At 37.6% G+C, this 27,078-nt stretch overlaps 1 protein-coding gene across 2 annotated transcripts; it reads right to left on the bottom strand.

Moving 5' to 3' along the window:
- Positions 1-8,945: 8,945 nt before the first annotated feature.
- Positions 8,946-27,015, bottom strand: LOC111331165 (uncharacterized). Of its 2 annotated transcripts, none has more exons than XM_022936223.2 (18): positions 26,771-27,015; positions 23,762-23,953; positions 23,307-23,375; positions 23,031-23,135; positions 22,414-22,537; positions 20,851-21,822; positions 20,178-20,404; positions 19,933-20,070; positions 16,043-16,184; positions 14,999-15,220; positions 13,739-13,791; positions 13,154-13,427; positions 12,445-12,699; positions 11,239-11,309; positions 10,875-10,982; positions 10,528-10,622; positions 10,340-10,409; positions 8,946-10,073 (listed from the first exon to the last, which is right to left on the bottom strand). In XM_022936223.2, exons 1-18 carry the CDS (start codon positions 26,921-26,923, stop codon positions 9,828-9,830), a joined length of 3,516 nt encoding a protein of 1,171 aa, XP_022791958.1. In that variant the 5' UTR covers positions 26,924-27,015; the 3' UTR covers positions 8,946-9,827. The 2 variants fall into 2 exon arrangements, with proteins under 2 accessions (XP_022791958.1, XP_022791959.1); XM_022936224.2 differs by having other exon boundaries at positions 13,154-13,424.
- Between the last annotated feature and the right edge of the window lie 63 nt (positions 27,016-27,078).

The following is a 27,078-nucleotide window of genomic DNA, read 5'->3' as shown; positions in this document are numbered from 1 at the left end:
ATTTTTGGGTGAGACCAACCCATTAGGGGGTCAGCTTTAAGTCTCCCATCTCTTGTACAAAGTCAAACACCTGATCAGCGCATAAAGACAGTCCAGTGGCCGAAACTGTTTATCCTCGTTTTTGGGGACCAGGTCTTTGCATCACAGATCAAGACTAAGGAAGAGATTTTGGGTGACACCAACCCCTTAGAGGGTCAGCTTTAAGTCTCCCATCTCTTGTACAAAGTCAAACACTTGATCAGTTCATAAAGACAGTTCAGGGGCTAAAATAGTTGTCTCTTTTTTTCAAGGGACCAAGTCCTTGTATCACGGATTTCCAAGTCAAAATCAGAATAAAGTCAAATGTCTGTCCAGTGTATAAAGGCCGTGTAGTTTCTGAGACAGTTTATCCCTTGATGTCTAAACCTACTTACCAAACAATTTATAAGAAATGTACCTCAGCTCTCAAACAGTCCAGTTACTCTTCATGCAGTTTCTACTGAAGTTGTCACAGAGTGAGAAATTAACGAGAAGCATTATGGCATGATTTGAGACTAATCTTGAGTTCGTTTTCTGTTTTTCTTGGACTGTCTAATATTTGTATGTTGTCAATATCAATGCTTATCTCATGAAATCAGCACCACCACCAAACATCCAGCAATACTAGCAGAAGAGCATCCTTCTAAAATGGAAAGTAAACAAGGAAATCTTTAAAGCCTCTTTCTCAAAATATGTCATTGAGTTTTATAATATAATAAAGTTTGACAGTTATCTAAGTACAAAAATACAATCATCCCTTTCTTTCTGCAATAACCTTGTGATTCACTTGGAATGATTTTTTTGCTAGCATCTGAGATTTCTTCTGTTTTTGGTTGTTTTGACAAAAAACCTAACAATAAAGACTGATTTGGAATTTTTTGCGATTCCTTCAATGATTCCACCACTATTAACTCAAATTTTGAAATGAATGTGCTATGTTTTAACAGACCTGGTTACTAAGGCCAGGTTCTCAAGCTAAATGGAGCTTAAAAAAAAAACAACAACAAGAAAACAAAATGGCTGTGGAATAGCAAAGTCAAAAGGAATATCAAAGATTTGTTTTTAAGACTGCAAGATATATTATTCTACCTCTACTTTAATTTGAAGTCAATTTTTAACTGATTCTTTATTTTTCCAAACTAAAATTGTGCTTGTCCCACAGACAGGTTATATCAAAGATTTACATGTCCAAACTCAATTTCTACCCATCCCAGACAATCAAACATAGGTTTTGGCCCACCCTGTAACTGATAGATCAGATATTTTCCTCAGCCAGTAAGCCACATGTAGTCAGGCTGTCAATAAATAAGATCATCAGCAAGCTAGCCTTAATTAAGACAACACTTCAGTCAGTGAATCTGTCATTTAATTCGTGAGTTTGCTAGTCAGAGTTCTGCAGTAAGTAGGTCACCAATGAGTCTTTGAGAGGGTCACTCAATAGCTCAGTAAGTCATTCTGTTAGTCAGTCAGTAACTCAATTGATCAGTTAGGTAATTAGTGAATTTCTCAATTATCCAGTGAGTCCATCAATGATTTATTTGATTAGTCAGTCAGTCAACCGGCCTGACCATCAATTAGAGAGACAAACATTTAGTAAGTCCCACAATCAGAGGGTCAGTTAGTCACTATGTCAGTGAATTGGTCACCAAGTTTGTCATGAAAGTTTAAATGTCAGTGAGTCAGTTAATAAATCAGTCATTCACTCAATAAGATACTCACTCATACAGTTGCTCTGATAGTCAGTCAGTTGGTAAGTCCATCTTATTACAGTGATTAGTAACCCGGTTATTCAGTCGTTCAGTAAGCCTGACAGCACAGATGTCCATTAGTCTGAATGTTGAAGTAAATGTGTTGTGGCAAGTTGATCAGTTATTACTGGTAATGTCAAAGGGAACATCGCAGTAATGAACCGGTCATTTTGTTGGTTTGTAATAAACCCATAAAGTGATAAATAAATGACTGTGAATGTTTAAAAAACATATACCATATTTATCCGTGTATAAGTTGAACCCGTGTACAAGTCGACCCCCCACTTTCAAGGTCAAAAATCAGATTTTTCATCGTTTCTAGTTAAGGAAAAATTCAGACCGATAGAGATTTTCCCAATGGTTGATCTCTTATGTCTGAGAATGTAATGAAAACAAGGTGAATTAAAGAAAACTGCAGAGCAAAATGTAACCGTGTGCTGCGAAGTTTAGTAGCACTTGTTTACATCACCACAATTCACAATATTTAACAATTATTCGCCAAAGGCGAGGTGAATATCATCGAATAATCCCCGAGACAAAGTTGAGGGGATTATTCGACAATATTCACTGAACCTGAGTAATTTACTATATTTTGTAAATCGCTTTGAAGATGAAGTCTTCATGCATTTAAATAACCTTTAACTTAATGTTGAGTTTGAAAGGAGAGTTAGTAGACCGAAGGAACAGCGAAGAGCTTCGAAGGATCGCTTATGATAACACCACCATATCAGACAAGACCATGTGAGAAAACAGCATTAGCCAGGTCACTAAGCTACTGTAAGCATTCAATGAAAACAAGGGTTCAGCAGCAAAGCTATAAAGAAAATTGTCTGCTCTACAGATCAGAAGATACAATAGAAATCAGCTCCAGTAGGTTTCTGTTTCAGCCACATAAAATTTATTATTTCAAACTTTTTAGTCGATGAAGAAGAAGCAGAAAACTGACAAAACTTGAACACAATTAGACCTGGTTTTGTAAACTTGTATATATAAGTCAGGGGTGATTTTTGGGCTGATTTTTCAGTCATAAAGGTTGACTTATACACGGATAAATATGGTATGTGATGACCAGCTCCCAGTTGGCTGGCTCAGTTGGTAGAGCACTGCACCCGAGTGGCAGAGGTCATGGGTTCAAATCCTAAACAAGAATGAATTTTTTTCAGGCCTTATTTTCACTACTGCTGAAGTAGTGGAAATTACTGAGAAGAACCCTTTGATATTCATTTCTTAACCCACAGGCCACATAGCAGTATCTAATACAGTAGTGAGATATAATTGGTCAAGCAGTGAAAGTCTTGTATCAATAATTGCTTAAAAATAGCATGAAAGAATAAAGCAAGAAAAGTTTCATTCACTGACTAATTGGTTTGATGATTGAATAAAGCATTTCCTATCATTATTATGCAACTGTACCTGGAAAACTGTTTCAAACACTGTCATACAAGACTTTATTCCGCTTGATTTTCCAGTATGAAAGTCATCTGAAATAAAGTGTATATAACAGCTTTTATTTTGGTGTTAAGAACATTTATTTCATGTAATTGTTTCAATAATTTCTTTGTGCTCTCTTCAAATGATACACAATCATTTACTAACATGAAGAATAATAGTAAAGGATATTTACAGAGACATTTAAGGTGGCATATTAAACATGTGTCTCTTTCACCAACACTTGGATGAATAATTAATTCAGTAAAAATTTATATGTTGCAGTTTAAACCTTTCATTCCCATGATTGCATTAGTAATTCTCCTCACTGTCTGTCATACGATTCTTATGATCTTGGTTTGGAGAATTTGGTATTTGGATCAACTGATAATCCCTGATTTTCTTTTATCTTATTCTCATTATTTGTCTGCTTGATGTTGTGTTGATGTTGTTAGGAGAAATTCTGTCTTGGTCACTCATGGGAGTTAAAGGGTTGAAATGAATGCAGGTCAAGATAATTTTCAATTATAAAATGTAGTTTGATTGTTGTCTTTTTTTCCTTTGTATCAGTAATTCTTAACTGCAGAGAAATATAAGCCTAGTTTAATATCATCCAAACCTGAAGTCCATTTTAAACTTGAATGTGTATACCAACAAGTAGCAGGTCAAAATATATTGCTCACTGAATTTCCGAAAAAAAATCTAGCTGCATAATGCTCGTTTGCTTTTAAAGGATGAGGTGGAGAATATTGAACAAATAACCAATGTGCACCCTTTAATAATGTTTAAGCAAAGTTGGTGGCCTTTTGCATTGATTGCCACCTTGCAGTAATCAAACCTAGAAGCATCTGAATTCCAAAATATTCCTTATACATTTTTGCTTGATTATGGAGTGAAGCTCCCAGCTTTGAGCCAGACAAATGTTACACTCTTGTTTGGGCTATGACCAGCCAGACAAGTCTAACTGAAACAGAACAAGAGCCAGACAACACTACCTACCTTTACACCTTTACAAGTTTACATGCAACTACCAATGGGCCCAATTTCAAAGCCCAACAAGAGACTACAGCAAGCCAATCATGCTATGTTTTGAATCTTATTTATGCATATTGCCACTTGAAACTTGCTGTCACTTAAATAACATGACATAGTTACACAGTCAACGAGCTATTTGCTACAGGCTAATACAAGTTTTATTGGATTGAGATCTAATAGCTGTTTGTTCTGGGAACCCAGGTCCAGCTAAGGCCTACTGATTGGCTACAATGTACATTGATATCTTTGTTTAGGGGAGAGCTTGTGAGAAAACATGCAAATCAATGCAACTGAAGTCCAGGTACAAAGTTTATCGCAAAAAAGCAAGGGAATAACTTCAGAATCAAGAAGTTTCTGTTGAATATGATTATTATACCTTGAGCTATGTATCAACTATTCTCAAAAACAATTTTTCCTCAATATCTTGTGATCATTTTAAATAATTCTTTCACACAAAAATAGAGATCAAAGTTTCAGCTAAAGAGTGAATGAAAAAAATTGTCAAGACTGAAGGTCTCCAGTAACCTTAATAGGATTCCGTGTAAATGAAATAAAGAAACAGGCAAAACCATTCACTGGAACAGTGTCAAATGAGTTTGCAGTGTAAGTAAGGATCACACTTAAAGCTGAAAATTATGACATATCAGTGAAAAGTATGAAACAAGGAAAAATGCTAGACTAAGTACTTACCCAAAAAGTGTGTAATGGTAAAGGTTGTATATTTCTTGTTGTATCGAATTGAATTGAATTGAATTGAATCGAATTGAATTGAATTGAATTGAATTGAATTGAATCTTTATTAAGTCATAAGATAAATAATCACATATCCTATGTTACAACATTAAAAGAAGGTATATATATAAATTACAGAGAAAATCAAGATAAAAATTATAAGACTAGATTATGTTTAAAAATTAAGCGATTAACAAACGTGTTTTTGAACCTATCAGTGTTTATTTTAGGATGGTGACTTGTCTCTTTCCTCAGATTGTACTTGGTTGATTTCTTTTTTGGCATTATAGCTCTTAAAGGGTGTATTGTGTTATTAAAAACATTCTTGAAGATACGTGTGTCCTGTTGAACTAACAATTCATAAACATTAATGTGGTCGGATGTATACTTGCGCTTATAACATCGATCTAAGAAACATTGGATTGTTGTTAATTCGGAATTTACAGCGCCAAATACGGACAGCCCGTATAATATATTTGGTAGAACCAGATTTAGAAACAGATGGTCTATTTCGGCCTGATTGTACCCTTCTTTCCTTAAAGATCTTAAAATGAACAGGCACTTGTTTGCTTTGATTAGTTTTTCCCGAATATGTGTTATGAACCTACTGTCTTCCTGAAATGTTACCCCTAAAATAGTAAGCTCTTTTGTCTGTGGTATTCCAGACACCATCGGAAACTCTATTGTACAACCTTTCTTGCGGAAAATGATTTCCTTGCACTTAGATGGATTGCTACACATACCATTACTTCTAGACCACTGGGAAAACTGATTAATCAGTGCGATAGAATTGTCATTATCACCTATCACAGGCGAGATAATGGTTGTATCATCTGCATATTTTACCAGCACGCTCTTATTGTCCAAGTGTATCTCTAAATCACTGAGAAAGACATTGAACAAGTGCGGCCCGCTGACACTTCCTTGGGTGGTACCTTTGTTGACACTTTTCCATTTTCCAATAAACCCATTTCTAATGACTCTCTGCTGCCTGTCTTCCAAAAAGCTTAGATACCAGTTAACTATAAAAGGATTTAGGGGGAGTTGCTTCAATTTGTGTGAGAGGAGATCGTGTTTCACACTATCAAAAGCCTTGCTGAAATCCATAGCGAATAGGCATACCGCTTTGCACTCTGGGATATCAAGATATTGATTGACAGTATGTTGGATAGTCAGTAGAGCATTGGTACAGCTCCCTCCCTTTATGTATGCAAACTGTGAGATTCCAGAATGTTCATCGAAGGTCTCCCTTGCGTGTGTTCCTAAGACAGCTTTCTCAAAGCACCTTGCGATGACAGGTGTCACATTTATTCTGCGGAAGTCTGATATTCCCTTAGGTATATCAACCTTCGGCAAGGGGTACAGGTCTGACTTTTTCCAAGAGACAGGCCAGGCGTGTGTTCTAAGAGACAGATTCCAAATCCTGGTGATCACTGGAACGAATAGCTCGGCGTGGTCTTTCCATATAGTATACGGGATGCCATCTGGTCCGGTTGCTGTTTTCTTTATACGCATAAGAGAATTCAGTTGAATCAGTTTAACCTACTTCTGCCATGCATGTTTGGCCTCCTAAAAATTCAATACAACCATCACAGATCTCACTGATACTCCAATATGTAATCTGAGGCCAAGTTTTACCTTTTTGCAGCCTAAATGATTCAACATACTATCACTGCTTTAAAAGCACCTTTGCAAATTCTGAGGAGCTGAAAACATTCAAGGGCAAAGAGCATGGCACATGAGAATTTAATGAATGTTGCAAATTTTTGTTTGAGAGGGGATAGAAGGATATCTCAACTCATGAATTTGAATATATTGTGTGATCCCTTTGGTTTATAGTGGTCGGACAACAGAAGTCCCATCTGACTCTTAATCATAATTATTGAGAGTCCAATAAAAAATGCTTTAAGCCAGCCACAAAAAGACTGCAACTGAATGTCTGGAACCTAGGGGATGGAATAGTGAATACCTACTTTGAACATAAAAAACCAAGAGCAAGTACACTCCTACTAGTAAAACATAGATTGTCATGTTTAATCAAATGTGCTATTATGTTTGACCTTTGCAGTGGAGTTGTATATAAAGAATAATGCATGAAGCAAGCTAAGGAAACCATGAACTCTGAATCTGATTCTTACCTTTGATAATTATTTCTTCCATAAATCTTTTTGCAGTTGAACTTAAAATTGTTGAAAAATAATGTACAGTTTTTGTAGCATTTAAGTTGTAAAAAGCTCAGGGATTGAGGTTTGCAAATTTACCCCGTTTGAGAAAACGTGATTTGTGACGTCACTGAAAAAGTAAGGTCACATAACATTTGAAATCACGAGAAACCTATTTTCCATGGAGAAGAATTTATAACTCACTTTGATGTATCGTTGCAAGAATTAAACCAGTTGTAACTTGTAATCACACAGAATTCTACAATCCATACCTAATCCAGCTCCACACCTAATTTCATACTGTACTGCGTACTTTTGAATCTTGGGAAAGATTTCCGTGTAACTCGACATTATTCGATAACAAAACATCGGTCCCACGGTTCATCTAATGTGTTCATCATCGTGTTCTTTTAAGAAAGAACTATATGTGTAATTAGGAACTGGGTTATACGAAAATACTACCCTGCATTTCAATTTTACCATATGTTGACTAAAGACCCTGTTTGCTTACAGAGATAATAAGATTAGAAGGAAAGTAAACCTTACCTTCAGAGTGAAAACAGACAAATTGAAGCAGATAACCTCCTCCTAATTCAACCTGCACAGCCTGTAACCAACAGAAATAAAGCTATCCAGATTACGAACAAACTAACGCGGCTACCATTCCCCTGAAGTAATATTTCAAGGTCAAATAATTTTAAAAGTTGGGAACAAACCTGTTAAAGAATGACAGGCATGGCCGGCGCCGGACAAAAAATTGTTTACTCGCAAAGACAGGTGGGAAATAATAGAAGTGACGTAGCGGGGACCATTGAGGAGGGCGAACACTAAAATTCCTCGACTTTTCCTAACGACCTTTTCCACAACTTTTCGGATTGTACACTTTTTTTAACCATGACTTCCCATTAATAAAACATATGTTGTTTATGTTTCTTCCATTATCATCGTATGGTTTTTCACTGATTTATTCACCATTTCAACATTTGCTGTAATTATTTTTATTCCATTTTTTTTTTATCTTTTTCTTAATTAATTGTGTTCTCGGTGCATTGCATATTTTCTTCGATCAAGCAAATGGCTGACCCTTAGTCCCAAACTATGAGTTACCTGGCCCTTTGCCGAAGACTTTCATTTCCAGGACCCATTTTGTAAAAAACCTTTTGGATTCTTTGGGCTCTTAACAATCAATCTTACTTCTTTTCAAATTTATCAAATCCCCCCACACCCCCAATTCATTAAAATTATACTCTGACGGGCGGCTTAATCCTTACCTCAGACCTGGGATAAGGTGATCTCATTTTATCGGACTAAGTCGATCGATAATAGCTCCCAAAGATCCACAATAACTTGCTACAATAACAAAGGTTAATAGCACAACTTGGACTGAGGGAAATAAACGCTGAGTTACGTAACGGTAACGACGCACTCGAATAGTAAACTTGTGATTGCAACATTCACCTAGATCATAGTCACGTGATCACTGAGAGGTCGTGAACGAGTTTTTTGGGAGAGACATGTCGAGGGGGTAAATGATTTCCAGTAGGTTACTTGCATCGTTTCAAATATAGGATTTGTGATAAAAGATTTGTCAACTCAGATGATACAGAATCCTTGTCCCCCTAGCCCAGTAATTTGCACCAAATGAAAACGATTTCGTTCTCAGCGATTTTTTCTCAGGGATGATATGTGTCGCATCAGTTTAGTTTGGAAATCATTTAGTTCCACATAGCGGTGTGTTAGGAGTCTTTGAGAAGGGGCAGGACTGACCACGGGCAGAACAACGGCTGAATAGGAATTCGCCCCCTTATAATTTATCCAAATACACACAAAAGTCAGCACTTTAATGTTCAACAAGCAGAACACTTCTTTGATTTGCTTTGTCCTATTGACACCTTGTGTGTTCTTAAATACACTTTTTGATATCTTTAGAGAGTAGAAGAATGTCCACAGTGAAAAATTATGTATTTTTGATTTACCAAAGGAAGATTTTGTTCCGGGGGAAATCCCAAAATGAGAAATTTTTCATATAAATAATTATAAATTAAACCTCAGCTCTTATCAACCCTACCAAATTTCGCAATTTACTTTGAATACATTCATCCTATTCAATTCAAAGTTAACTGTTGAGGGTATCGTAGGAAAACCAAATTTAGTAGAGCTAAGTGGTGAACGTTTTCCAACGTAGCTATGATGAAAAGTCCCAAAACAGTGCTAAAATAAAGCAACTAAAAATGTTCCCAAAATGAACTAGCAAACTGATATCCCACAGTGTTATCTCCTTCAGGAACGAGGTATCACTGTTACACTGAGCGATAGGTTCTTTGCTGTTGACTGAGAAAGTCACGCAACGAATCCATCTGCGAGAATTAAATGACCACAAGATGTCGGCTGAAGACGTTGGAAGCTGAATGTTCCCCTGTTGGGTTCATAACTAGTGCAGTAAACGAGGGAAGCAAGGGAGTACGAAGGACGATGGGTACTCTTCTACTGCGCTCGTTGTGGAGAACTCGTTGTGAACAACTCTATGGACGAACCAGGGCGGAATGACCGCGATATAGCCAGCTATTAAGTCCGAAACCATTTCATGCGATTTAGAATGATTTGTACCAATAATATCACTTTGGGCTGGCGTTTCCTGATTGGTTGAGGAAAACCATGGAAGTCAAATCATGACCGTCTATAGGACAAATACCACATGCGATCTCTAAACTGTCAACATACTTCTGTAAACAACAGTTCCCAGCGGATCTTGTAGAATATGATCATGAATGTGAATGAACAACGGAATGTATGTTAAAAAGTCCAGGTAGTCCAAACAGGCCGTCTTGCCGAGGATTTTCATGGTTTGTTCTTTCTGATCATCTGACAGACCACCAGCCGTAAGTCCCAACATGAGCTCCTCAAGCGAGATGGTCTTAGTTGCTTCGTCAACGTAGCACAGAAACAGCCGCTAAAAAGAAAAGTTAAAACGTTAATACCATGAATTTTTTGGAAGCGGCAGACCTTTGATTTGCACAACTCTCAGTTTATTCAGGAAACAGTATTCTCGTCTTATCACCACGCGGGGCAGCATTTCTGAGCATGCCAACAGATTGCACACATTTGCTTCTAGCACAAAATAAAGTCAAAATAACATCCGCCAGAAAATTACTCTTGATTCTTACGTACTCTAACTTTTAACTATTCTAAAGAACTCCCACCAATCCTCTGTCATACCTTTGCTTTCTGCAATTTGAAATCCAATTCTCTGAAATCCAACTTTGAAATCAATATTTTTGCAAATTCACTGAGGAATAAAATTTTTGCATACCTTATGAGTAAATTCAATTTTACTAAATAGTAACGATATGAGAATAAATAAGATTCGGAACGATAGAATTTAAAAGTAATATAAAGCTACGTACTCTAACACTGCGACGCGTTGAGAAAATGCAGCAATCACGGAAAATAACTTCAAATCCACTCCAGAGTCCAGGCTGCAATCACACAATTCTAGTACCTAGAAAAAAGTAAAGAAGGATACGAAAATCAGCATCGGGCCCACTTGAAACTAAAAAATAAGCTTGCCCTTTCTTGGACAATACCATTGGATGATTATCAGTAACGCTAGAAGCGCATTTGAAACACGAACTAGCTGGACAAGTAGAGTACTACCACCCACAGAACTCTGGTTATCGTACGTTTAACACAGGGTATCCACTCAACGTGGGTTCCCCTTTATAAACGTTCCGTGAGATAAATTATTACTTACTCGGTAAATGTAACTGATATGAGAATCCGAAAGCAGGTTTGAATTAACGCTTTCAAGGGCTTCAAGGAGATCTTCGGGAAACAGAAATCCATCCTTGTCTTCATCAAACTACAGAAATAAATAAAAAAAGATGTCTTATTAAAATCAACAATCCTACGGGAGTCATTTATTTCGATGATTGAATCGAACTCTTTTATCTGGTCTGTATAAAACATACTTACTTTAACCAGATGAAACAGGCAGGTTACACTTAAGCATTGTGAAAATTGGCTGTGAGCTTGAAGTTTCAGGAGCTACAACCTCTTGAAAAGGAAACTACAATTGACGGGTCTCCGCGGGTGTGAGACAAAATTATCATACTTACGGATCTGAAAATTCGACGGTAGTAATTAGCTTGTCCTTCGCTTATGATGCAATACTTTGAAAGAAAGTCATCTGCAAGGAAAATAGGTATATAACTAAATGGACGTAAAGCAATATTTTGATTCATCTCAGCCCTAGGAGGGCTTAAGGGGTTTCTTATTCAATAATAGTATAATAATAATAATAATAATAATAATAATAACAATAATAATATAATAATTAACAATTATTCCACGAGCGCGCGTTGGATATGAGATGATAGATAGCCAACGAGGCGCGTAGCGCGTAGCGCCTCGTTGGCTATCTATCATCTCATATCCAACAAGCACCAGTGGAATAATTGCTTTATTATAAACTGAAAAACGCCCCCAAGATATTAGACAAATCTTCTCGACTATATTTTGTAAGAAGAAACCAGATGTTACAAAGTACAGATATTAGATTATGGTATATCAGCTCATATACCATAATGGTTAAGTCAATAAAAAGTCTTGAATTGCATTATCCAATGATCCAGTTTTTAATAATAATATTTATCCAAGTAACTTATTTCAAGTAGCCTACCCCTTGACCCCTAAACCCCCGGTTTCTCATACGCACAGAGAGACACCGCATTGTGTCCAAGAATACAAGACAGTCAACCTGGCCAAGGATCGAAGGGGAGATCTTTCGATCCGGAGTCTAGAGTGTTAATCGCAGGGAACGAAAGAATGTTCGCTTAGAGGACCAAACACAATAGCATTTATAGAAAACTAGACCGTGACATGCGCAAATTTCTTTGGCTTGAGATGACTGAAATTTCTGCTCGGAACTGATTCCTACGAATTTCTGTCTAAGCAACAGAAAAGTAAGAAAGAGATAAACCTTGCATTTCCAGATTCTCCACGAAATTTTCGAGTCAAAGAGAGGGCAGCTACCGGGTAGGTGAGACGTAGATGGATATTTCAAGTGAGGAGAGACACATGTACGAAGAATAAGAATTAACGCCTAACTCGCATGCAGTGTTTTCCTTTGGACTGAGTGTGTTAAATTCTTGTGTTTTATTCAGCGGGATTTTTTTCCTCGAGAACTTGATTAGTTTGGATCAAATCCGCCCTGCTTACAGTTACTGCTCTCTGTTCTGCTGGTTCAAAATATTAGATCGCTTTGAAAAGACTTCGGTTTTTTTGAAAATTCACAATCTGCCAAAATAAGGCAAACTACCCACCCAAATGAGCAGAATCACCATAATTATCAAACACAGGGCTCAGCACTTGAATGTTTCTCTTTGATTTTCCCGTGGCTGCCAGTAATTTCTTTCTCCTGTCCTCCGCCAGCTGCTGACGCATCAGCTCGTTGCGAATGCTGTCATCTGTCTGCGCACGTTGCCTGACTGGTTTAGTCGGCTCTTGAGAGCTTTCTTTCCTCACTGGAAACATGCTGAGGCTACGCTTAGGAGGTGGTGGCATCCGAGTTACGCTCTCTGGGGACAAAAGATGAAGAGAAATTGAATTAAAAAGTTACGGAACACATCAGTAATGGCCTACTAAGGAAAACATACCGAAGGGTACAAATGACAAGCGACTACGTAAATACCTCTCAAATGCTAACTCAGACAGCTTAACATTGTATCTTATATCTTATATTTCAGCCTTGAAATAACCCTTGGAGTAAGATTTTTCCGTTACCCAGTTTCATCAGTAGCCCAGGAAATTCTAGCTTTTTTAAACTTGAAGGTCCCATGGAGTTTGGGGCACAACTCTTTGCTAGAATAATAAAATCAAGATTAACTTAAGCGATCAATTTTTAAAGGTTCATAGAATACATCAAATAAAGTCTGGATGCGTTTTAAATTGCTTAAATAATACATCAGTGGTAAAATCATGCGTGAGTTAAAAAAAGGCAGGAAACGCACATGGTTAAAAGGCGATTTGTACCTGGTCTCTTGGGTATTTCAGGGACGATTGGTGAGATTCTGTGAGGTTCTTCTTCCTCTTCTTCTTCCTCTTGCTCGTCTTGGGACGAAGCTCCCTCTTCCTCCTCCTCGGCCTCTTCCAACAGAGAAAGACTGGATTCACTGAGTGCTTTCACTTTCTTTTCTTTCGCTATCTTCTTCATCTTTTTTTTCTTTTTCTTTTTCCTCTTTTCTTCGTTTTCTTCCTGTTTCTCCGGTTTTGGCTTCTTGGATTTTCGTTTGGTTTTAGGTGACTGCTGAAACAATGGAGTATTAAACTTGTTAAAGACACAAAATCGTATCGTGGTTCAACAATCCTGGAAACTGCCTGATTGTCAGATTATCTTTACTGGCTGAATGCAACATTACAATGCACGGCTTCTGAGGTCACCCTTCCATCACAATTCCTTCTAGCCCTAATCCAACCTCCCCTGCTCCACCATTGACAACTAGAATCAATTTTTACCTTACTTCATATCTAGACCTAAAAATTGTGAAAAATTATATCAATTGTCAACGCGTACTCTCTGTTTTATGACTGAAACCTTGCACTTAGCAAAGGACGCACCTTTTCACCTTGCAGAGAAAGGTCCACTGATGAACTCTTGGATACGATAGCCACTTAGCAAAAAGAAAGGAGGAAAAGATTAGTAAATTGTACAACATCCGAGACCATAGTTGCTTTTCGCTGCTCACATATGTTATGAAAGCTACCATTTTTTCTACACTTTTAAGTCTTTTAAAGCGAAGAGGAAAACAAATGTGCTTTTTTGAAAGTCAAGCTCGAGGTAACGATAAATTCAAGTATTTATGGAGCGATAACCAGTCTTGCCCGTTCGGATAGCCAGTCAGAACACAAGATTCGTTCATCTTGCCGGCTCGTCGAGCCAGAAAAGAAAGACTATACTTAAAGACCAAAGTTATATTTGAGATGATAACCGCAAACTTAACCAGATTAAAAAAAAAAAATGTTTTCAAGCGTCACAAATCAACTTCGACAGAAGCTTCCTCAAAAAACTCTTTCTCTATCATATCCGCTGGTTCAATCATTGTTACTGATCCTCGGTCGAAATGACACTCAGTTGTAGGTACTTTGTAGGACTTAGGTCATAAAAAGACGCTGACCAAACGGAACCTACGATAGGGTTCATCAAAGCCACTATTGGGTCACGAACGAAAAAGTAGCTTACAATTGATTTCCGCCACCTTTTTAGTCACTAAGAAATTTGTGTGTTTAGCGGCTACTTCTGCCGAAAGTACCACTGAAAAGCTGAAGTCAGTTTGCATCTTAATCCACAATGATCAAACGTGTTCCTTAAAGGCGCTACTACACAATCTTTTCTATCCGGCACGTAATGAAAAATCAACTTAGGCGTGTGGGAAACTACAGAAGAGTCGCTTGATTAGTTAAAAAGAACATCAACATGAATAGAATTAAATCAGTAAGCATCGGGGATGACCCAGGATGTGGAGCATTGGCACATAATGCTAATTAGAAAATAAAATAATTCAGACTACATTTTCAAGACGGTCATGTAGTAAATTGGCTCATTTAGAGTACGATAAAGAATGAAAAAAAAAAAAGAGTAAACTATAGTGACCTTAAAACTGCAACTAACCTTTAGGGAGTTTAATTGCAGTTTCTTTCGGTTTCAACATATATCAGCGTAGTTATCCCGGAAGCAACAACGCTTAAAATTTTTCTAGGCAAGGCAATGCACCTTTCCTCAAACGAAACACAAACAGAAAAGCCTTCATTCACACTATCAAGGTCCTAAATCTCTTGTCAACTCATGTTCTTAATAAAAACTTTAACTCCAGCACTTACCTCTGCTTTGAATCTGTGAAGCTGTTTCCACAACTGAATGCACAGTTTCCTCTTCCCAAACTTCCTGTTCCACCAACACCTCCTTGTTTTCAGCGCCACAAACAAATTTCTCAAGGTCTGGTTGCTCCTCTTCCTCTAAAATAACTTCGTGGACTAAGTCTCTCTCTCTGTCTTGCTCTTCTTCAAGTAGCGAAGATGGAGAGGTTCGTGCCAAGTCAGGCTCTAAAATGCAAACGAAGATGCCAACGATTGCAAAGCACTTAATGATTTCATAACGATCTTCTAATATGTTCGTTTAATTGTTTTGCTCGCCTTTCTATTACACTCACAAAACAATCATCACTTATCTTTTAGCCAATTACAGTGAAGACGCTTTCCTTTCGAGTAATCAGCGGTGCCAAAATTTGACAGTCAAACTCCTTCCTGCTTTTATTTTAATTAATTGTCCATTAGTTAAGACAAGGAAAATTTATTCTTCTTCTCTAAGAAAAAGTTGCTATATTTCCTATAAAAATCATAATCCAGAAACTGGTGAAGCTACGCTATTTCACCCCTGAGAGCGACCAGCATCTATTCTAAGTTCTCTTTACGAAGTCACCCCTGAATTACTCATTCAGGTCACAAGAAAAAAGGTAAAAAAAAAAATTCTCCTTGTCATCACCTTAGGAAATGTACAGAGATCAGTAGGAAGAATATAGATACTAACGTTAGGGTGTAAAGGATCAATATAAAAAAATAAGGGTCAATATAAAAAAAAATAATACAAGGTAATTGTACAGGCCAGGGACTTGATCTTTTTTTTAGCAAACAAGCGTTTTCAAACCATCTTGGACAGATTCACTGAACAACTCGATTCCTTTGCAACCCGCTCCTGACACACCAAGAATGACAAGAAATCAAGCATGACCAACATGAGTGCTCCTTTTGCATCTCTATGTATCTCAATTCTCCGCGCTTCGTTTGCGACACTGACAAATGGTGTTCGCAACTTCGATAGAAAATATGATAATGATAAAATTAAATAAAATTCTAAAATAAATGCACCTGTAACTTCTCCGTATACTTCTACTCTCATTGCAATGCTGTTTTTCCAAGACTGTGGTATAAACCGAACAAATCTTGCTTCCACTGGATTTTTAATGCTATTAATAGCAATCGTGTTGTTGTCTCTGTTCCCGTTGAAAACCTGCAATGAAAAGTGATCGTACTATATATATTACCAGCGGGGACACAAGTAAACCCACACAATTCAGCAAAACTCTACAATGTATGTCAATCTAAGACGTAACTAAAATCTCGACAGATAAATTAGTTCGGTCTGAATGAACCCCTTTAAAATTGTGCAAAATCCTATGATATAAGTAATTTAAAATGAATATAATGAAACAGAGATTTATGTATTTAGCTCAGCCAAGGATGATCTCTCGCAAGGTTTCTTACTTTAAAATTCTGTATATTAACTTCAGCTTCGAATACAAGGCGGAAAGTTCTCAGTTGTTTTTTAGGCCATCTGTCAGTTGTCAGTTAAATGACTGTTAATAATTAACTCGGCGAGTTAATTATTGCTTTCCGACCCTATTTTATGCCAAAAAGGCACATATAGCATAAATTAAAAAATTAAGTCGAAAATTGATAAAGTAAGAGCTCCTTTTTCTCAATTCTGGAATAAAGTAATTCCAAGATATCCCAAGTGACTTTCAGTCTTTGTTTGAAGGGTGTTTAAGTTAAATTATCACTCTTCTGCACACAAACTTCTGTACGCCCGTGCGCAAAATTGCAACATTTCTTTTCAACCTCAGCCGGTCAAAATTTAGAAAGAAGATCTTCAAAAGGAAAACAAACCTGTGAAGAGCCCTCAAGCACAATATTATGTTTTTATGTTTTGTTTTATAATGCGTCGATTGCGATTGACTCCGATGAAATGATCCGGCGGAAAGGAATGTTCCTTTGTCTACTTTCCAATTAGGTTATTACAGATATCTACTGTAAGCTTATCTTAGAAATCCAAGCGAAAATGGGCGTGAACTGGTCGTCCTCTGAGTCCGTGTGATATTCGTCTGCATATGCTTGCACCTCAGCAACTTCCACTTCAACGATACAGTCAGCTCCTTTGTCGCTGCTGAGCCCTACTGGCTGAAAATCATTCCCTAACCCGGCTAACAAGTCCACTTTGGTGGAATCTTGTTGCTTCGTGTAGACGGCCGGTGGTAAAGCCCCTTCCTTGTCCTTCATAGTTTCCACCCGAACTGTCCTTTGCCTCGAGGGACGTTACTTCTCCGCAAATTCTTTCATAACACTTTCAGTCTCGGGGTTGATTTCTTCTGAAGGCAGAGGTCGCATAAAATTGACATTTGCAAACTCCGTGCTGGTCTGAGGGACAGGATAGTGGGATTTTTCATGAGTAAAATACTTGGCTGCTCATTTTGTTACTCTCTTCAGCGACTCCTTGGTAATTATCCCAAAGTCTTGAGAACAATGCGGTGAAAGTCTCGTGCCTAAAATGGGAAACTGCCTGTAGATTCTCCACAGCTGTTGTGAGTAATGTGCACAATTCAATGTCTTCGAGATAATCGTTGCTAATTGAAACTATGCTGTTGTGCAGGCGGCGCATTCCTTCGAGAAGTTTTAGTGAGACTCGAGTTTTATTAGACAAAGTTTATTTAGGGTCATTGGTTGCTGTGGTTTCCTTTATACTATACCGTTGTTTCACCTCAGAAACGGTCTTTGCGATACTTTGTCTGCGGCATCTTGAAGAGACATGCGTGCTTTCTCTATGCTTTGGGTTCTGAGACCAAAACTGTTCTAGAGACTTCCAAGGACTGTAAGAACGACACAGTACCACTGAGTCCCAATGCTAGTTTAAAGCAACCTGTAGCAACATTCGATACGAACAAAGTCTTCTCCGTATATGTGCACGATCCTTCGCAGTAAAGCACTATTTAAGCAATAGTGAAAATCAGACCTGAAAAAAGTTCAGGCCTGTACGGGACTCGAACCACTGACCTCTGCGATACTAGTGCAGCGCTCTACCAATTGAGCTAACAAGCCAACTGGGAGCAGGCCATCAAATTAATTCGACATAAACCCGTAGATGATAGTTGACATAAACCCGTAGATGACAGTTGGCTTGTTAGCTCAATTGGTAGAGCGCTGCACTAGTATCGCAGAGGTCAGTGGTTCGAGTCCCGTACAGGCCTGAACTTTTTTCAGGTCTGATTTTCACTATTGCTTAAATAGTGCTTTACTGGGAAGGATCGTGCACATATACGTTTCATAACCGCAGTTCATATATATGTATTTCAAAGTCTTCTCCATAGAACAGATGCCACGAACTTGCGAACGTGTAAGAACACGTTTTATCCGTTCCATGACTTGCTGCTTTCTGACTAGAGCCCATCAAGGTTTTAAAGCTTTTCTCAGAAGGACAGAGTCTCCTGAGTCAATGAACGCTATCCTAGCCTGTCTTCAAATTCAAAGTCTTTTGATTTCCGGCTTTACAAGCTTAAGACCCCGAGTTGTTCTTTAGAAATAGTTCAACTTCTAAGCTTGAGAAAATTCGAGCCATGTGGTAAAGTTCAACATCAAAATCTCCTAGGCCATACTTACTGGACAACTCTGTTAGACCAGGGAACGAAATAAGGTGCTTTTTCAACGCCAGTGCGGTGTTTACATCACTGATAGGAATGCGGCTTCTGTGACGCTCAAATGGCGTTTCCGAATCAATTCGATAAAAGCTTACAATAGCTTTTAACAACCAGCACTGATGGCCATCGCGAAAGGTGACGATCGAATTGGGTATCAAAGATCATAGACCCGATATGTGACATCATGACCATGATGTGGATGGTCCATGCGGTGATTATTCACGAAATATGACACTCTGCTGATACTCCTACTGATATGTAATTAAAAAACCTACTTTTATTGGACAAAATATATCTGTCGTTATTTTCTATCCAGTTTTTAGGATATTTAGGGCGATCCGGTCTTTTGTAAGCTATCTGTAAAAGTCCACCACTAATGTCAGTTGTCAGTTGTCAGTTGTCAGTTAGATTTTCAGCGATTTGTCAGTTTTCAGTTAAAATTTTGGCCATTTGTCAGTCGTCAGTTAACCCCATCCAGACTCTCAATATCTGCCAATCGTGTTTTCTTTCTTTTCTTTTAGTTATTGGTTAATTACGTTTAGAATGCTTTACATATCCCTGTTTTAGTAGTTGGTTTTAAAATTTTAAACACTAAACATAGTAAAACAAATACGCGTAACTTAAAAGTAACTGAAATGCTTGAACTACTATGTCACTGTAGGTTAAGAAGGTAATGTTAAAATACCTGCCATTGTTTAGCAATTTTCTGTTACCAAGCTGTTTAATTTTAATGAAATCATGACTGAGGGCTGCAAAACAAGTGAAGAATGAAACAATCAAAATAGTTTAGAATGTCGATTTCTCATGGAGTCTCAGAATATTTTGTTTGTCCCACGCTCGTGATAAAACGAAAAACCTACTTCTCTATTTTAGAACCCATTTTTATTTTTTAAAACATTTACGCCGCCTCTTCTCGGCATTCTTGTTCTTTACCATGCGATCTATATTCCATAAAACCAACAGATGATTTTTTTTCCCATGTTCACACAGCCTAAGCTAACCACGAGCGGATTTGCGAGACGCACTGTAGGGTTTGCATCCCTCGTGCTTAGATAAGGCTATATGTAAACATGCAAAAAGTCTCCTATAGCGTAAGCATTCTTTTAAATCATGCAATTTTTTAAAATGTATTGTACAATGTATTATAACTTAAATCCAACTGGATAAAGTTCAGGTGGATCACTATCAATTAAAAAGTACAAGAATGTAAGAGTGAACTCTCAGGCACAGCCTGGCAGCTCAATTTAGGTATCTGGCTCTTACATGGAGACTCCTATAGTCAATTATTACCTTGACAACGCCATCCTCGGTGTACTGTTGCCAATTTGAGCCATCTGTGCTGAAGGCGAGAACGTACGACTCCACCCAACATTTATCTTTCTTGTGTATCTTAACACCGCTGGCTGTGGGATAACCTTGAGTGGCAACCTAAATTACGTAGAAGAACGTATCCTCTTTAAAGGTTCACTGAATTGTTATTCATCTACGAAATCCGTTACTAATCGTTACAAGAACTGTAAAAAACACACACAAACCTGAGAAACGAGCGTTAAAGCTCCAAGGTCCACCTCTAAGTACTGCTTTTTGTTATTAATTTTTGGTTTCCAAGCTCCACTGTTTTTCCCCTGTTTGGTATTATTCAGCCGCGCCTGGCTGGGGACATGGTAACGATCCAATACGGACGAGGCTCGCATGGCATCATTGGTTATTAAGCCACTACCAACGCCCAGTGCGACAGGAATAAATGCCCCCATCAAAGAAGCTAAAACAAGCACATCAATTAAGAGTGTGAAAAGACAATTAACAATACACTAACAAGAAAAGTTTTATAAATAAAAACTGCATTGCTGACCACACCAAAAACTGATGAACGTGCGTTAGTCTAGTCGAGAGTTGGATAGGGTAGAGGAAATGCAGACAAGGAAAGGATTCTTAACTGAACCTTCTAAGACATTGCAAGAAAAAAAAGAAAAAAAAAGAAATGATTCAAGAAATACATGGCCGTTGGCGGATCTTGAGAACTTTAAGATAAGATGTTTTGCATCCTTGTTTCCGTTTGGTTCCCCTTTGGTTTCTTCTCTCCTGTTTGGTATGTTTCTTCTCCTCGGCAACTTTTCCTCAAAGGTTTCCTCCTGATTATCGACAATGTTTGATGAATCAAGAAACCGACTCAAGAGCCTTTAATGGTCAACTCAACTACATCATTACCTGTATCATCCGCATCAGATATAGAAGTATTATCAGAGCCATCATTCTCACCAGCCAGTAATGGTATACTTGGAGGTGCAAGAAAGTTCATTTGCAGTTCGTTTGCTTGTTCTGTGTCTTCACCGTGCTCACTTAGTTCCTTCTTGTTGACTCTACCTTGACTTTCCTCCTCTTGAGGTTGTTCCTTTGCTTCAAGACTTGCTATACTATCAAGCTCTACTGTTTCGTTAGCTTGTTTTGTCTCTACAAGCTCCTCTGTGTTACTTATGTTGACTGAATTAATATTTTCCTTTTGCTGTTCGTGAGACTTGTCCGTGTCCGCTGTTTCTTTTTCTGTATTTAACGCACTCTGTTCAACAACTTTTGTATCAACACTTTCCGAAACTACATCACTTTCAAGTTCTATTTTTACATTCAACTGCGCACCATTGTTATCCTCTAGTAAGGTTTTCGCATTCTTTCCTTCCACCGTTTCAACATTGCATTTTATTGCTTGTTGTATAGAGTCTGTAACATCCTTTGTAGGTATAGAGTCAACCTTTGTAGGAACTTGCTGCTCAAGTTCAGGCAACATCGTATCGACTTGCTCTTCAGCCCGTGGTACATTCTCAAAATAATACCGTTCTTGGCTACTGCTCTCTAACTCGGGCACCTCAAGAGAATCTCCTTTGCTAACCTGGGGCTCCACCTCGCTTTCATCATTTCCTTTATCGATTCTATTTTGAAGACCACTCGGAATGTCTACCAAACTTGGTAACACACTCTGTCTCTCATTTGTAAGGCTTTGTGGTCGAGAGCATGGAGATGTTTCTGGCTCCTCGTACTGAGAAACAACTATTTTAGGAAGTTTAAAACGTTGCTTGGATAATTTTTCTTCCCTCCTTTTAGCCTGCTCGAGGCGTATTAGTTTTTCGTGTTCTATTCTTTCTTCTCTTTTCCTTTTAATAATTTCATCTGGGTCGATGTAGCCATCTGTTGTTAAATACAAAGGAAGAGAAGGTAATCATTATAAAAGTACACGAAACACCCAAGACTAAACTGAGGGGATTATTATAATCGAAAGGTACAATAGTAGCATCATCTTTGTTTTACAAAGTGCACTAAGTAAGAACCTTGGCAGCCTACTGACGCTACTTCCCAAGCATCACACAGTCTCGCAGAGCCCCGCGGAAGGTCTGCAAGCTGTCGTGGTTAACCCCTCGTAGACCAAGGAAAGCAAGCCAGTTCGAGATCCTCAGGCCGCGGTGCCAACGAGAGCCTTCTCGCAGGCTAGGGTCTTGGTACTATTACGCCCGCGTCTCTGTCTGCTGGAGGGATTATCAGCTGGGTGTTGAAAGTAATCATATCACTTCGCTCTGAGATTAGTTGGGAACTTCGCGCCACCTCGACCAATCACGAGGAGAAGTAAAGCTGAACCTCGTCGTGACAGAATAACTTGCCTTTCCCCGTTCCTTTGTAGCCTTTAAGTCCTCATTGGCTCTCGTGACCTTTTCTTTGGCTTTGGTTTACAAAAAAAAAAAAGAAAGAAAAAAAGTGTCTGACTAAAATAATGGTACACTGTACCTCGGCTCTTCCTGAAGTTGTTCAGTCTATTATCGTGCTCTGTTTCTAAGGACTTGCTTTCGTTTGTCCACTGATCCCACATGTCACGAATCTTTTGAATTCTCTCGATAATCCGCATATTGCGCTGACAAGAAAGTAATAAAATATCCAATAAATCAAAAACTATTTAGGGCAAAGTTCTGTGGAGGTTCGAACTGTAAGTTTTCAAGTTTGTCATTCGGAATCCATAGAAATATTTTCCAATCTTATTAACCCTTGTTCTTTCTTCGTTTAGCATTACCTCTTTTCTTTTTGCTTCGTTTTGTTTCGTTTTTTTGTTCGTTTGTTTGTTTGTTTATCTTTCTAACTTACCCGGATTTAATATCTTGTAATTTCTAAAGAGTTGAGTAACTCGGCACGATTACATTTGTTACTTTTTTGAGGAGTTAGGTAACTTTGCACGATTACATTTTGTAATTTCGTCAGGTATTTCGTTAATTGTAATTTCGTTAATTGTAATTTTGTTGGGTAACTTCGCACGACGCAAGAAGTGAGTTAAACCTTAATTCTCCTTCACCAAAAGCCTCTCACTTTTAAAAGTATTTTTATTTCAATGAGTCGAGTTGTAAACAACAAACCTCATGCTTCCTCCAATCCTCCTCCATTTTTAACCTTCGTTGTTGTCGTCGAAGAGCGGATAGCGTCCTTTCGTGGGAGCATCTTGGAACATGTGGACAGGGATCCTGTATTAAAAATGAAAAAAAAAAAAAAGAAAAGAAAAGAAAAGACACTAGTATTACAAAAATAATACTTGCATTAACTCGACACTCACAAAACGAAAAAAAAAATTGAAAGTAAATGCTGTTCGCGTGAATGATCAATTCACTGAGGACTAATAAGCACCCCATGCTTACCAAAAACATATCACTGGTGCGTCTTAACAGCTCAGCATTTCTTATGAACGTCTCATAACAGTTAGTCTTCTGCAATATAAGATAGAAAAAAATTGTCTTCTGTAATTGTCTTACTTCAGTCTTTGTTTATTTCACTGTATATAATCACTCAGTAAAAGTATTACAGAAACCAGAAGCCAAACTATCTGAAATAAATTATATAACATCTTTAAAGAAACACTGCTCAAAGTTTAAGTGCCTATTTCCAAAATGCTTCTGAAAAAAATTCTGAACCGCAAAACTCTCACATTGCTTTAACATCCTCAACCCATTATAGATCTTCAGAACATTCTAGGACTTCATTTATCTGCACAACCTTGCAAAATATTTCAAAGAAAGACCTTTTATACTGTTACTATTTCCCCACTGCTCTAGTTTTCACCTTCAGTTTGTATATGGTGGTGAAAAGTTCCTACCTTATTACTTGGTAGCCAGACTCCTAGAGGATCCAGCCACGTTGGAAGAGATGATTGATTCTGCCTCCTTGCTGGTCTTCTGAAACTTTTGCTTGGAGATAGTGATTGTACTGGAGTGCAATATGGTGCAACATCACCAAAGTAAATGCTACTTGTTCCTTCAAACAGTCCATTGCTCTCCCTTGAATATTCCTGGACATGAGTTGAAAGTAAAGAACATTATAAATCAGACTCATGAGAAGTCTACGTTTGAATGGTTATTTGGAGTGATTTCCATTTGAGATAATCTAAAGTAACTTATGAAGTGCTCCACAATTTAAGTGAATATTAAAATTTTTAAATTCAGTCTTCAGACTTTTGGAATTTATCAAATTTCATAACAAACCCAACATATCCTTAAGGTCTAACCCATGAAGTACTGTAACACTGAAAGCACTGAGAGTTCTGAAAGCTCGCTTTCTGTGTTCTTATTAATTCTTCCAATTGCTTTCAGATTTCCCTTTAATGTCATACAAGTATTTCAAGTAGACTCTTAACAAAGAAATTGTTCTATCCTCCTTCACTCCACAGTTTACATATAAAAGTCATGCCTTACAAGCACATGTACTGTTTCTTGACGAACAAAAGGCACACCTTAAAATTCTAGTATTGCAGCTGCAACTCTGAAATGGCAGTAAAAAGAGGGAATAAAATTGTCAACAATTACAAATATAGCTTTGGAAACAAAGTGTGTCATTTCCCCAAAGCTATTTGAAACCATTTTAAAGATACTAGTAATGCATGTGAAAAAAATTACGCTTGTCTGATTATTGGCTGAAAATGAGTGCATTTTACATGGAACACGAGTACAAAGTTGTAACACAAGTGCAAAGTTGTAACATGGGTGCAAAGTTGTAACATGAGTGCACACTACAAATAGCACAAAATTTTGTCTGTTTTGACTCTCTGTGATGCTTTTTTCATGTAAATCATTAACAAGTGACAACATGATTTTAAGTGCAATTTGGTGAAAATAAGCACTTGTAAATTTTTCAAATACTAAAAGTTGCACTCACCCTATTCGCTTGTGCAATTTTGTTGTTTTTGAAAAATTTACTTGTGCTTATCAACACTACATTGCACTCAAAAATATGTTATTATCTATACTTGTGTAAATCATCTAATTTTTTTAAACAAAGTGGCATTGTGAATTTTGACTTTTTTTACAAGTTATTATGATCATTTTATCTCTGTTACCTTTTAAAATTTTGGTTTGTAACCTAAGAGAATTATTTTTATCTTGCTAAGAAATAAAGACCACCACTAATACATAATAAGCTGAATTTACATGCTGATTGCTTCTTATTAATCAGCTATTGAAGGACAGACACTTTGATGACATCACCATTGAGAACTTTCTTTGTTCTTAATTTATAAACTGATCCACTCCAAGTTGTCCTCCACCTGGTCAATAAATATATCTTATTAACCAAGCGCAAGGGCCGTACTGGGAGAATATCGGCCCAAGGTCTTGACAGTATGGACCGAGCGCAGCAAGGTCCATACAAAAAAGACAGAGGGCCGATATTCTTCCAATACGGTCCTGAGCAAGCTTGGTTAATAAGAGATTTATTATACAACTGAAGTTCAAAGGGACACAAGTGTGGTATCATTTGGGACCATTCGGAACAGTGCCCGGTCCAATACTGAGAGAATATTGACCGGCAATCGAGCATTTTGATCAGTTGATTTTAGTTATTGGCCCTCTGACTGCCCAAGTCATGTAATAAAAGATCATGGCAGATGTCAAAATGAGGTACAGTGGAATCCTGATTTCTTGAACCTCCCGGGGAAACACAAATTGGTTCAACAAATTGGGAGTTTGAGAAATCGGGGGTGAAATTATAAGTGAAGTGAATCAAAGGGAAACAAGGTTTGGTTCGAGATATCAGGAGGCTTGAGAAACCGAGGGTTCGAGAAATCGGGATTCCATTGTAAAAATAGAAATGACACACTCTACTGCACCTTGTGTGCCATTTCCCTGTTTAACCACACTTTGACGTCATCTGCAATCTCTTATAGAGCAGACATAAACAACAGCACCACAAATGATCTCCTCAGAAACTAAAAACTTTACAAAATAATAATCCACTGGGATGATGAGGTTATAGAAAGAAACTCTGCAGGTAACTCTCCTTCCTCAGCCACTATAGTGTGATGGGGTAGATTAAGCTATCTGCCCATATATTCTACTTTCTTGTTCATCAAAACACAGGTTATAGCTCACCACACACTACAGTGTAATTTTCTCAGCCACAAATTTGGAAATAATACAGCATAGTCATTAAAGTGAAAGAAAGTGAATTCTAAATAAAAATACTTGAATGCCATATAATTAGTATGTTTTAATAAAACTCAAAGGGTGAAAGAAAAATTTAAATAACAAGAGCACCCAACAGACAGAATGTTCTGGATTTAAATAATAACCCTGAAGGTGGGACATACTTATCTAATTAAACTAGATTATAAGAGCTTCAAATATGACAAAAATTCATTTTACCCACACCTTAAAACCAAAAGAATTGTCGTTTAATTTTTTTTTTCACAATTTTAAAGCATTAAAATAGTTTTGGTGAGAATGTTGACAATTAATTTGTCAACTGGTTTGATTTCACGAAGTTCCAGTACTACATTGCAGATTTTAAGAAACATGCCCAATCTTATAGCTGTACAGAAAAGCGCACACAATTTGCAACATTTACCCTTTCACCAACCACAGTGGACGAGACGAACAATCAAGACTCGCATCGGCTAAATTTTAGTAAAATTTTCAATGTGATCAGTCGACGTAAAGCTTAATAGAAATTTGTTGTATATCAACAATATTGTACAAAGTTCAAAAACACTATGGTGAAAAACGTTCAAAACTTTATTTTCATTCCCTGATAAATAAAAAATTAATAAGTTTCGCTTATTTCATAATCTTATTAACAGGTTTCTGCAATGTTTGCAAGACACTTTACTACTCACCGGTCTATTGACATTTCTCCCACTCTTCGAATGTCCGTCCTTGAACTGAGCTGTCTTAGACGAAACTTCGTGTAAACTCAATCTGTAACTTTTCTTCTCTGAAGAGGCAGCACTCTCAGACTCTTTGAGTTGTAAATACGGCAAGGCCTGCATTTTAACTGAGCCTTGACCACTAATTAATCTCAAATTGAGCCAATACGAATTTGCTTACATTTTGGCAACTTGGTTGCTAATGAAGCTAGGCAAGGTTACCTAGCAGAATTGAATTCCTCCACACGCTTGGTTAATATTTACAATTTAATTACCTC

Source organism: Stylophora pistillata, chromosome 1, assembly GCF_964205215.1.
Source record: "Stylophora pistillata chromosome 1, jaStyPist1.2, whole genome shotgun sequence".
Taxonomy (NCBI): Eukaryota; Metazoa; Cnidaria; class Anthozoa; order Scleractinia; family Pocilloporidae; genus Stylophora; species Stylophora pistillata.
Note: the sequence above shows the minus strand (reverse complement) of the source record. Positions and strands in the feature narration are given on the sequence as shown.